The following is a 12538-nucleotide window of genomic DNA, read 5'->3' as shown; positions in this document are numbered from 1 at the left end:
AGTTCTATCATGTAAGTATTAAAAAATTAAGCCAGAGTGAGACACACCCAACTGGCATCAGCTACATAGTTACATAGTATTTGAGGTTGAATAAAGACACATGTCCATCAAGTTCAACCTATTGTGTGTATGTGTATGGTCCTACTGATGTGCGCGTATGTATAGGTGCCTGTTTGTTCTTATTCTTAAAAGTACTTGTACCCCTGTATATTACGGTCTCTGAGGAAATCATCCAATCGCCTCTTGAATGATGCCATACTCTCAGAAATCACAGCATGTGGCAGCAAATTCCAGACCCTGACCGATCTAACTGAGAAGAAACCCCTTCGCCCCTTGCGCTGACATTTTTTCTCCACTAGTTTTAGGTGGTGGCCTCTCGTCCTTGTCATGGAGTTCATTGTAAAAAGTTTACTGCTAATGTTGCTATCCCCGGTAAATATTTTGTACACGAAAATCATGTCCCCCCTTAATCTCCTTACTTCCAATGAGAACATGTTTAAATTTAGTAGCCTGTTCTCATAGCTCAGGTCCTCCATCACCTTTACGAGTTTGGTCGCCGTCCTCTGGACTCTTTCCAGTTCAAGGACATCCTTTCTGTTCACTGGTGCCCAAAACTGGACCGCATACTCCAGATGAGGCCGAACCAGTGATCTATAAAGTGGCACAATTATAGACTTGTCCCTGCTGAACATTCCCCTCTTAATACAGGGCAGGACTCTACTTGCTTTGCTTACCGCAGCCTGACACTGCAAGCTATTATTCAGTCTGTGGTCTACAATCACCCCCAAATCTGTTTCCCTTTTGGACTTCCCCAGCGGAGCTCCCATTAATGTGTAATTCCCTTTCTTATTTTAACCCCAAAGTGCATTACTTTACATTTATCTACATTAAACCTCATCTACCATGTAGTTGCCCACTCCCCTATCTTATCCAGATCCCCCTGTAATGTTATAGCGTCTGATTCAGTGTCTATTACCCTCCCGATTTTAGTATCATCAGCAAACACTGAAACATGGCTGTTTACCCCCTCCCCAATATTGTTTATGAAAAGGTTAAATAGCATGGGGCCTAGCACAGATCCCTGCGGCACGCCGCTTATGACCCTAACTCAATCAGAGAAGGTGCCATTTATCGATACTCTTTGTACCCGTTCCTGCAGCCAGTTTTCTATCCATGTACATACTATTTTGTCTATGCCCATAGACCTCAGCTTGTGTAACATGCTCAGCTGGGTACATATTAAACGTGACTACAAAAGAACATGTAACAAAAATGCCACGTCACATTATTGAAAACATGAATGAAACAGCAAGCCCTGACTTTTTTACTTATATATGCTGACAAAGAAATAGAAATGAGCTTTCAACCATCTTTGGTGATGATGATATCTGTCACACCTTATGATAGTAACACCACTACTTGATGTACATAGAAAGATGATATATGGTGTACTTAAGTCATGCTGCAGATGTGATTAAGTTGTGTATTTGCTGTGCCTTAATGTCAAGCTGTCTTCCTTGGTGTTTTGGCGATTGAGATTGGTGACATATGAGGGTAGGTATATCTGTGTAATGCATTAAAAAGGCTGAACTATCTTTCTTGAAGTGAAAGTCTGTTTAGAAATGCTAATATGTTTGTCTTGCTGAATACGTTTGTAGTAGTACGTTTAGTTAGAGCCATTAGAGTGAGGTAAATATTAAGCAACAATGTGATCTTCCTTTCTTCCTACCCTCCCATACAAATGTATGCATAGATCTTAGTATAGATGCTCGTACATTACATAAAGCTGAAGTTTAATCTGCATATATTTAGCCCTTGCTGGTTCTACCTATCTCCCCTCCTCCCGATGCTTCTCCATGCAATGCAGGCAAAACACTGCTGGTGGGAGGGGCCAGCACGGTACTTTACATTATGAAATCATCACAGCGCCCTGTATTAATACTCCTCTCTAGAGCCCTCTGCCCTAATGCAAAGTGCTAGGTGATGTTGGACCTCCTCCAGCCATTGAATGAATCATTTTGAAGGGATTTCATCTCAATTTCTGTTGAATCTTTTGGGACAGGATGGGAGGGAAATACTGTCCAATGGGATACAGGTATCCAAAATATCAGTTAATTGGTCAATGGTACAGTGCTGAGTCTTCCGGTGTATATTAATGGAGACTAGTGTGTGAAATAAAGGGTGTCTGTGAATCTCTACAACCATGAATCAATTGTATAAATAAGTAAATATATAAATTTATATAAAATGTGTAGCCGTCTTCATTTATCCAGTGTATCAATAGGTGAAAATATGCGTGAGACTTTACACGGAAATAAATAAATAAATAAAAATAATGAGATATCTGCATAGTGTAGAAAAAACATTAGATGTAATATCTATCGTAGTTGCTATTCCATGTGGGAGTGAATTGGGTCAAAACTTACCTGCTTACCCACGTGAGCCACCGACACCAATATGCGGCCTCGAGGCGGCATTCTTGGTGGTTGGTGGCGTGGAGGCGTCTGGCAAAATTGTCTCTCCAGCGGTAGGAGCAGAGACGAGACGGCGCTCTAGTCTCTTTTTCCCGTGACTAAGTCAGTGAGCGGAACATATCCATCCGAGGTATGCTGATCGATCGTAAATAGATAGGAGTGATATCTCCTCTTTCTATCCTCTATGAAAAACATGACCCATATACCTCGGTGATCAAGTGCTGTGTCCCTCCTCCCTTTGTCCATCTCTTGTAGACCCTTACTGCGCCGACTGCCTTTTGCCCCCTGTTCGAAATCGGGGTCACTTGATTCTCACTCCTCATTGGCCCACTGGGAAGGACCACATGGGACTTGCCGTCCGGGCGGTTTTCGCTTGGGAACACACGCATATACCTGCATGTGCAAAACTTTAAACAACTTTTATTGCTGGCTTTAAGCCTTTCTTTTTAAGATTTATATAAAATAAAAATATATTTTTTATATATTTTTCTTGTTTGGAGTTGTCATTTATCCGGTGCCTTTAAAACCCCACTTTCTCTTTAAAGAACTCTCTTTGTGTAAATAAAAATAAATAACTCTTCAAAACTAAGTAGATAAAAAAATATGCTGACTGGAGGAACGAACGGGGGAGAGGGTGGGTACAGAGCCAGCTGTCAATCATGCAGATGGGTGGATCCCGACAGTAATGTCGGGATCCGTCCCGGCTGCGGCCGTCTCAGCATACCGCTATCTGTAGCTCACGGTATACTGAGCTATGGGTCACGGGAGGACGCTAGTTTATGTCCTCCTGTGACCCTGAGGAGAACTATGGGGAAAAACACTTACACCATAGTTCTCCTTTAACTACTTAAGGACCCTAGGACTTACCTGTAGGACCTGAACCTTAAGTTGTTACACCAAGGTCATGGCTGCAGCTTGGATCTTGATATCAAGTTTGAGGTTTGAGAGTTTTTATGTACAATTGATCCAGATGGCTATAGAGCCCCCTTCCCTGCCACACCATCCACCATGTTTTCCAGGCTTTCCTGCTCCTCTAAGTAACCCGGGCTCAGAGATGGGTTTAGACGTGTCAGATTCCTGACTAGGTAAAGAGCTGTGTGCTTGATCGGCTGAAGTGGAGGGCAGGGGAGACATTAGAGGTCTAATAGACCCCTGAATTCTTCATAAAGAGTACCTGTCACCTGCCAATGCTATCACATAGGGACTTGTTAGTAATAAAGTTAAATGAAAAAAAAAGTGTTAAAGAGTAAAGTATAATAAAATATGAATTACAACAAAAAAAACAACTCCACTGCCACAACCCCCACAAAAAAAACACACATGCAGGGCAAAAAGGTGTATGTGCCACACATGTTAGGTATCACCAACGTTCTTTGTGAACTCTAAATTGATGAGCAGTAAAGGCTCTGAAAGCGTCGCTTATGGATCATTTTTGGTACTGTTGTTTTTTGCCATTTCACAGGTGCTCACACTTTGAATGCTTGACGTATTTGGTATCTACTTACTTAACGGAATCCCATCTTTTATATTGTACCAAAATATTGGGTATTATATTCTGTTTGTGTGCACTAAAACTCATTTCAGTGTATTTTTTCTTAAAAAATATTGATTTAAAAAACATTTGCGCAAATATTTGCAACATACAAAATTTCAACTACAGTTTTTTTTTATTATATAGGGCCTCTGCTTTTAGAAAATATATAATTGTTTGAGGGTTTTAAGTAATTTTCTAGCAAAAAATTCAGATTTTAACATGAAAAATGTTAAAGACAAGCTATAATGCTGTATTTTATTTTGTTTTTTAAGTTTATACATCTTAAAACTGTATTTTTTACATATACTATATAACAGAGGTGAACAAATTATTATGGAAAGCTAATCTATCCAATCCAGGAGGCAGCAGGATTTTCTTTAGGAGCCAGCTCCATTCACAACTAAAGAAAATCTCAAAAGTTAGGCGATAGCTGTAATTTTTAAGGAGCATTGGCTACCTAAATATATATATTCTTTGAAAATTCTTGTGCAAATAAACATTTATTATATTACATGTATTATATTATTATATTACGATGAATTGCAGATCATTATGTGTTAGACAAAGAGTCAGCAATTATTATATAATTTCAGGCAAGATCACTTTCACTGTGACTTGGGACTGAACCATCTGATAAGGCAGAAGTCGCTGCAATGAGTCGTTTAGTCCTTTGTGTAAATTTCAACCTCAACCATTGATCTTTATAAATAGTGGGGGTTTTCAAGATGTTGAGAGAGAAAGAGAATCCACATGCTGTGAAAAGCTACCTAGAACACCTTCTGGCTAAATAAAAGGCTAGTATTTACTTGCAATATTTTATATTAACCTGACATGATGATGATGATAATAATAACAACAATGTATAATTATTATTGTTATTATTACTATTATTTTTATAAATATTAGGAATTACAAGAATTGGGTAAATTAAAGGGTTAGGTTTGGTTTAGAGGTTAAAGTGGACCTTTAACCCCTTTGACTAAAAAATCATATCAGCATACAGCTCTGCATGCTGAAATTAAATCATCTTACATTCATTAGCTAAACAAACATTTTTTTTTTACTTACAATTTTTTTTCCCACTTCCTGGTCCATTTTGACACAAATTATGTAATCATGCCCAAGTGTTACATCCTGGGAAGGGTACATCTGCAGAGCTTTGCTGAGAAATCTGATCTGTAATACAAGAGATCTCAGAGAAAGGCATTTTCCTCCCCTGAGATTATGTGCATGGTCACATGTCCTAGTCACATGTGCCAGAGTTCCAGGAAGTACAGGGAGATATATTAATTTGGCCTTAGTAAAAATGGCCACTGTGAGAAGATTGGAGAGGGGGAAAAAAATAAGGTATGCAAAAAATAAAAAGCCTGCAATTATCTAGAAGTATCTGTTTGTAGATTGCCATTACTAAACATTTCTAAAGGTGTCTTTGTTGTGATTTTGAAGATATGGGTAAAGTTCCTCTTAATAGAATTGGGTTAGTTGAAGAGTTATGTTAAGGGGTTAGATAACAAAGGTGGGCAGTTGCCTGGTGTATTGCATCTATCAGAACTTCTCATGTCTGCTATTGTATCCAATGTAATTTAGATGTTTGGCTTGGCCTGTGCCAGGAACTTTTAGATGTGATTTTACCATTGCTGTGGTGCTTATACCAAGCTGGAGGAAGTTGCACAGTTGAAGATTAATACAGTACATTAAGTGTTTCATTAGGGTCTGCTTGTTTATACAGTTCGAGGATAAGTGATTGTAGATTACTGACGAAAATGCACAATTTATCATGAAAAGAGCAAGACAACATTCCTTTCACTTGAAAATTAAACTTTGCTAACATAAGATAGAAAAGGTGTAGTATTTGTAATAGTCTATGAGAGTTTAAATAGGTCATGGTAATGTAAACAACTATTTTGTTACGTTTAGTCTCCTAGTTCATGGAAGCTAATGGCATAGGAGTAGGGCTTGCAGTGGTTATTGTTATGACTAAGTTGATATTTCTAGGAGGCTCAAAACCACCAATACCACAACTTAAATTGAGTACTCCTTTTACAATACCTATTATCATGGAAGTGGTAAATGGGGCCCCAATGCCTCCTTCCAAGCTTAGAGTAGTGAGTGGTAACAGTATAGCCTGCATTCTGGAAGAACCTATGAACCTGCGTGAGCTCTTGTGAGTTGTATTAGCATCATTAAGTCCTCCTTTAAATGTAAAGCATGGTGTATTTTAAGTGAGTGCATATTTTGGGCACTCTTCATCCCTGCTTAACAAATGAGGAGAAACTGTATCAGCTACACAATGGGGTTGATTTACTAATGGCAAATACGCTGTTCACTTTGCAAGGGAATTTGCACTTTGCATGGGAATTTGCACTTAGCTTAATGAATGAGGTGAAGCTCTGTTGACTTCCATCATCCAATCATGTCCAAGAGCAAAATGTTAAAATGTTTGAAAATTTTAAAACAACATATATTGATAAGATGAATTACATCAAGCTGATGGCTTTATTCCCTTTAATTGAGTATAAAGGTTTATGGCATATACAGCACAATAGTTTTCAGCACTGGCATCTTGTCCCTATACTTTTCGGAACAGGGTTTCTTATAGTAAAACCATGTAAAATAGCAAAGTCCACTTTGATTGTGAAGAAGATACAAAGTATGACAAACTGTAAGACTCTCTCTACCACCTAACAGCCCAGGCAACACTTCTCGCACTTGAGCATTCCCATCCCCAGGCCTAAGCCTGAGTGCACGTTGGAACTTCAACCAGAACTAAACTACAACTAGACTGAGCACATGGCAGTTCCCCTGAGTATATATGCACTTCCCCAAGATGGACCACTAGCCATTAAACTACTAGTGATTGGCTGGTGAGCCATACACACTCATAATGTCCTCTCATTGATTGCCCCACACTGCAGCAAGATCACACCCCACTCAGGCAGGTACAATCAATGCAAGAACACCTGGAATTACCAGATAAATGCCAACTATAATTCAGTCAAACAAACTACAGCTCTGGCAACACTAAATTTTTAGTAGCCACTCCACTAAAGGTAGTAGAGGCTATGATTATAATTGACCCCACAGTCATGTCAACAAGGTATGGATGGTTTACTTGGCATGGCAGACCTAACAGAAAAAGGAAGTGTACTGGAAGGACTAGAACCCTAAACCTCAGAAGGGCCAACTTTGATAAGCTGCGCAACCTAGTGGGGGAAATAAAACTTACAGGGGTACAGGTACTCCTAGAATGAGATCCTAATAGGTTGGACTTGATGGACTAATGGCTTTATTCAACCTCAAATAATATGTAACTATGTAATAATGTCATCATGCTTGTGGCAACCTATCTGCTGCTTAATGTTATATATATAGTCAATGTTATCCCTTTTTAAGAAGGAAACAGTAGACACTCACAGCACATCAATCTTCTTTATTTTTAAAAAATACATCTTGAACAAAAGCTATCAGGAAGCCAGGCCACCCACAAATGTTTTGCATGTAACAGTCGTTGTTGGCCTGGGTTTCTGATAACTTCAAAGCAAAGCATTTTTCCACAATAAGGAAGAATGAGCTGCCGTAAGGGGCCCTCTTCTATTTCTTTTTTCAATGGGATAACAAAACTGGATCTATGATGGGTGAGCTCCTGGTATTCACAAGCAGAATGCATACATCTAAGGTAGAGATAAACTATTGAAGTCAAGTGACTATGGAGCAAATTCTTCTCAACCGGCATCTGCAGGTGCATTGTTTTGCTGCTGTCATCTCCCTTTAATTTACATTCAGCATATCCAATCTTGCTAGCTATCCTGGTGCACAGTTCTTATGCAATACCATTATCTTTTAATACTTCAGAAAAAGCTAGCTACTGCGGCTATGCATCAAATAAGTGAGTATTCCACTTTCTTAGACTTTGGCCTGATAAGACTTATTCATTAATATCAGTGCCGCTTACTGGTAAAACACATGAAAGAATTACAACATTCTAGTTCGAACCTTGTGTTCACATTTCAAAGTAACATCCTGTGTCAAGGGCATGAGACAGATTGTTGAAGTCGCTGACAGAGCTTTTAGCTTTGTTCAGAAAATACACTTGTCTTCGCCTGCGTTGCTTTTCAGTAGTACAGTTCCAGGAATGAATTAAGGCAAGGTAGTATTTTCTCAGATGACTTCCCACGGCTACTTTAGGAGGATGCAGTAATTCACACATATGAGCTGTCTCTTTGACTTGGATAATGTGCAGAAGAGCAGGCTGTCTTTTCCCAGTACCATTCTCTACAGTGCTCATACACATCCCCTGGTCCTGGAGTAGTGCCCCCCCTCACCCCCCCATTGATTAGAGGATTCAATTCCTTTCTAGTAATACCCTTCTGCGTGAACTCTTGCAGGGTATGTACTGTGTTTGTTGCAGGTCATTCCATTTGATGCATCTTGTAGCCAAAAAAATGGCCTTACCACACATGATTATAAGCCGTTCAGTTCTGGGAAATTCCAGGGAGAATTACATTCAGAAATGTTTTACTACATTATTCTAGCTTGCCTCCAGCAAGAAAATTGTTCAGTTTTTATTGATGAAAGACAATAAGATGTCCAGAAGGCAAACCACACAGCACATCTTTTACTGGAGCTATTTTACTGTGATCTTAAAGCACCAGGAAATCTAAATGACAGCTTGTTTTATCTAAAAGCTATTAATATATAATTATGTGAATTATGTCACCAACACAGAAAAATAAAAGGATGTCACAGAGGAATTACATGCCATATAAGAGTACTAGACCACAAGCCGAGTGCTTTTGTTTACGCCTTACATTCCTTTTATCATGTGTGAGGCAGGACTCATTAGCCCATGCAAACTTGCACATGCACTTCATAAAATATAATCTACATGCGTTTCTATTATATAGATAACCTGAGCTCCAGGCAGATATAAAAGATAGAAATAATGCAGCTCTTCATTAATAAATCATTAAATGTAATGAAGAAGCACAAGGAGCAAAGCAGTTGTTCCCATGTGCTAAAAAGATGCATGCTGATAAGAGGAAAGAACAGAGTGACAGAGAGATGGGTTTACCGGTCTGCTGCTTCTTTTAACTCTGTTTTTAGAGGAAGGGACAAGAGCTGTAAGTGTTACTTAACTACAGTAAAGAGAAATCAGGTGTGCTGCGCTGCCAGACTGGGCTGTGGTGTGTTAAAGAGTTGAAAAAATCTTAGAACGTGATGGGCAGAAATGAAAAAAAAACTTTGTCATGGAAAATAACTCCATCATATTTACTTTATATGTATATTGAGCTGTTTGCCAGGAGTTTAGCTTTCATTCATGTATTTCCTTTGCCATGTTCCTGAACCAGATGTGTATACACAGTGTGGTTAGACATTGTCTTGTGTACCAGGATTTAGACATTATTTTTATTAGTATTGTCTTTGTTTTATCTGTAGGTTCCCCAGGATGAATGGAGTGGATATGCCCCCACAAGTAAAGATGAGGAGATTCCGTGTCGACGAATGCGCAGTGGCAGCTACATTAAAGCCATGGGAGATGATGACAGCGGAGACTCCGACACAAACAGCCCAAAGCCATCTCCAAAGATTGCAGCACGGAGAGAGAGCTATCTTAAGGCGACCCAGCCATCACTCACAGAACTCACCACTCTCAAGTAAGACAGATCTCCAGTCTTTGCTGTGAGGCTAAGACATGTCTTGTAGTACAGAATATATCTCTCATGGACAGGTACTCCAGTAAACAAAAGGGAACAGAGTGCCACCTCCGTGTGTAAAATAGTTTATTACAATAAATAAAACAAGGGATAAAAGTACTCACAAACAAATGTTTTCATCAGGCTTTAACAACAAACGAGAGGCCCCACTGTCTGTTAACCCAACATGGTATCGCCCCGACTATGTAACACGGTAGCCTCCGTTCAGATCACCGTCCATATACAGTGATCTGAACATATATATGTGTATATTTTTATGGATTAATTTTTATGGGAATTTTTATATATATAATTCGTGTCTCCATTATGGAAAATGGTTTAGAATGAATAACAGAGTTTTTTAAGTTCTAATCTTCCACTTTTATATGTGGGTATGCATCCATTAACTATATTCTTTCAGTAGTAACATGATCATTTCTGTTTTTTTATGTCCAAAAGGCCTCCCTAATAGGCTATCACATGTTGTATTGGCCAGCCTTTTTAGGGATATTTTATTGGTCTTAAAAAGTTTTTGTTATAATTCATATATAAATAATTTTTATCTTTAATTCTTTATTTTCAATTCATTTATGATGGTGCAATCATCAATGTAACATGTATTATGAACTATATCAGGGCTTTTTCACTCGCCAATTTCGAGGGGGCGAGTGGAAATTTTGAGGCCTGAACTATATTGTTCACTTCTTATTCCATTTTTCTTGAGAGATGTGGGTAGATTGGATACAGATTGCAGAGTAATAAGCAGTGCTAAGTTTGAAATACTGCTTAGCTCATAATATAAGATCACCCTATGCATTTGAAATCTCCACAGGAATTGAATGTCGGGCTGATTCATCAATTACCCAGAGGCTGTGTAAGCATTGGGCGGCATATACGGCTGTATAATAGCAAATCCCTTGTAATGCTGCAGTAGAGCCAATCACTCCAAGACTAGTCATAATGGAGAATCTTTCTCTGATGGTCGGTTTCCAGTCTTATACCCCACTCTCAGGGAAAGCAAGCTATGATTCTGATGAAGGTGGATTGCCCCTGAAACGCGTCAATCTTGGCTGACTGTGGTCGGTGGACGGTGATGTGACCGGAGGCTACCGTGTTACATAGTCGGGGTGATACAATGTTGGGTTAACAGACTGTGTGGCCTCTCGTTTGTTGTTAAAGCCTGATGAAAACGTTTGTTTGTGAGTACTTTTATCCCTTGTTTTATTTATTGTAATAAACGATTTTACACACGGAGGTGGCGCTCCGTTCACTTTTGTTATCTATGTTCATGGTGGAAGCCCCAGAGCCTTGGATGAGCAGCCCCTCAAGTCTGTGTGAAAATGTGATAAACTGTTGAAAACTTTGAGTGTGCAACAGCAAGTGGATCGTACAGCTGGCAGCCATTAGCGCCAAGAGTTAAAGAAAACTTTTGTCTGAGGCACTCCAGTAAGCAGTTGTATTTTTTTGTACGTAAAAGGGCTGAGTAATAAATAACATTGATGAAAGACATTGAGATTAAAACATATGTGTTCAGATACCAGTGCAGATACTTGGCATTCTCATGAGAACTACCAGGGTTGCAGCGGTTGCAGCTGGGACCTGGCTCTGGCGCCCCACCACTGTCCTGAAATCATTACTCTGTATTGTTTTAGAAAAACTGTCACATGACAAAAAACAAAAATGCATCAGTACTTGTATCTGTGAGTACTTGGACAAGTATCAGTACTTGTACTTGGAAAAATGCTATCGGTGCATCACTTATATATGTATATATATATTTTTTTAATGTATTAAAACAGGGATGCACAAATCCCAGGAGCTTCGTATGCTACTTAAAAATGACAGCTGCCTCCTAACTTTTGAAATTGTCTCTAGTCTAGTCCTGGAGCTGGAAAAGTATTTGTACTTGTACCTAGTACGGTACTTGGTATCTGAACATCCCTATGTACAAGTAATGCAGCATGCAACTTTCCCATGAAATGTTTGAGCAGATTTACTTACTACTGACTAGAACATGAACGTTACTATTAGTTTATTCTGTTTTTTTATGTATACTGTATATCTGTCCGTTATATTTTATCTATTTATTTCATATAGCATTATCATTACATGCATAAGGTGTGTCAAGTCATCCATGTGAGTCATAGTTCATGGCAGGTGGTCATAAATAAGGAGTGCTTGGCATTCTTGTTGTCATTTTGTACCTTTTGTGCACTTGTTTTGACATTGGCAGGCATTCCCTATGGCCCCATGCAGATGGGCAATCCAATCAGGTCTGTTAGTTTTTCAGGCAGATCTGATTGGAAGCCCAATCTTAGTCTATGGACAGCTGGATCTAAAAGGATGTTTCTGTTTACATCCAAATACCCCTATCTATATTTAGGTCTGACAAAAATAAACAGAACAGAGTTTTGTTTTGATGGGCCGGATTGTGATGGATCTAAGGTAATGTGATGTAAATGGACACGCCAGTGATGTCACTATAGTGACATCATTTCCATGTTGTTCCGATCATCAGGGAGGGGGAGAAGGGTGAGATAAGGTGGGATGCTGTTAGGTAGTGACTTACCTACACTTATTATGTAGGAGAGTGGGAGAGGGAGAATGCTTCTGCACTGTTTTTAGTGTATTTCTATTTTCATCATTGTCTTTATTATTTAACCCCTTCGTGACTGACGACGTACAGTGTACGTCGCCAGCATTGGGGCTGTTTAAACAGACTCCCGGCGACTTTTGCCGCCGGGACTTACCTGTCGCCAGATCGCTTCTGTGTCCTGAAGAAGGGGCCGCCCCCCTGCCGGACACGGCCGCCGTGTTTCCCGGGCTCCGTTGCCCCG

The 12538-nt window shown here is 39.4% G+C and overlaps 1 protein-coding gene across 1 annotated transcript in view; it reads left to right on the top strand.

The window, feature by feature from the left end:
* Positions 1 to 12538, top strand: part of DLGAP1 (DLG associated protein 1) — a 205333-nt gene that overhangs the window by 19812 nt on the left and 172983 nt on the right. Inside the window, exon 2 of the mRNA XM_018553488.1 lies at positions 9445 to 9662. Coding sequence (XP_018408990.1) covers positions 9445 to 9662 — 218 coding nt within the window. The remainder of the gene's footprint in view (positions 1 to 9444; positions 9663 to 12538) is intronic.

The sequence above is a fragment of the Nanorana parkeri genome, unplaced genomic scaffold (assembly GCF_000935625.1).
Source record: "Nanorana parkeri isolate BGI_ZX_2015 unplaced genomic scaffold, ASM93562v1 scaffold7, whole genome shotgun sequence".
Classification (NCBI taxonomy): domain Eukaryota; kingdom Metazoa; phylum Chordata; class Amphibia; order Anura; family Dicroglossidae; genus Nanorana; species Nanorana parkeri.
The sequence above is the reverse complement of the archived record's forward strand: the minus strand, read 5'-3'. Positions and strand labels throughout refer to the sequence as shown.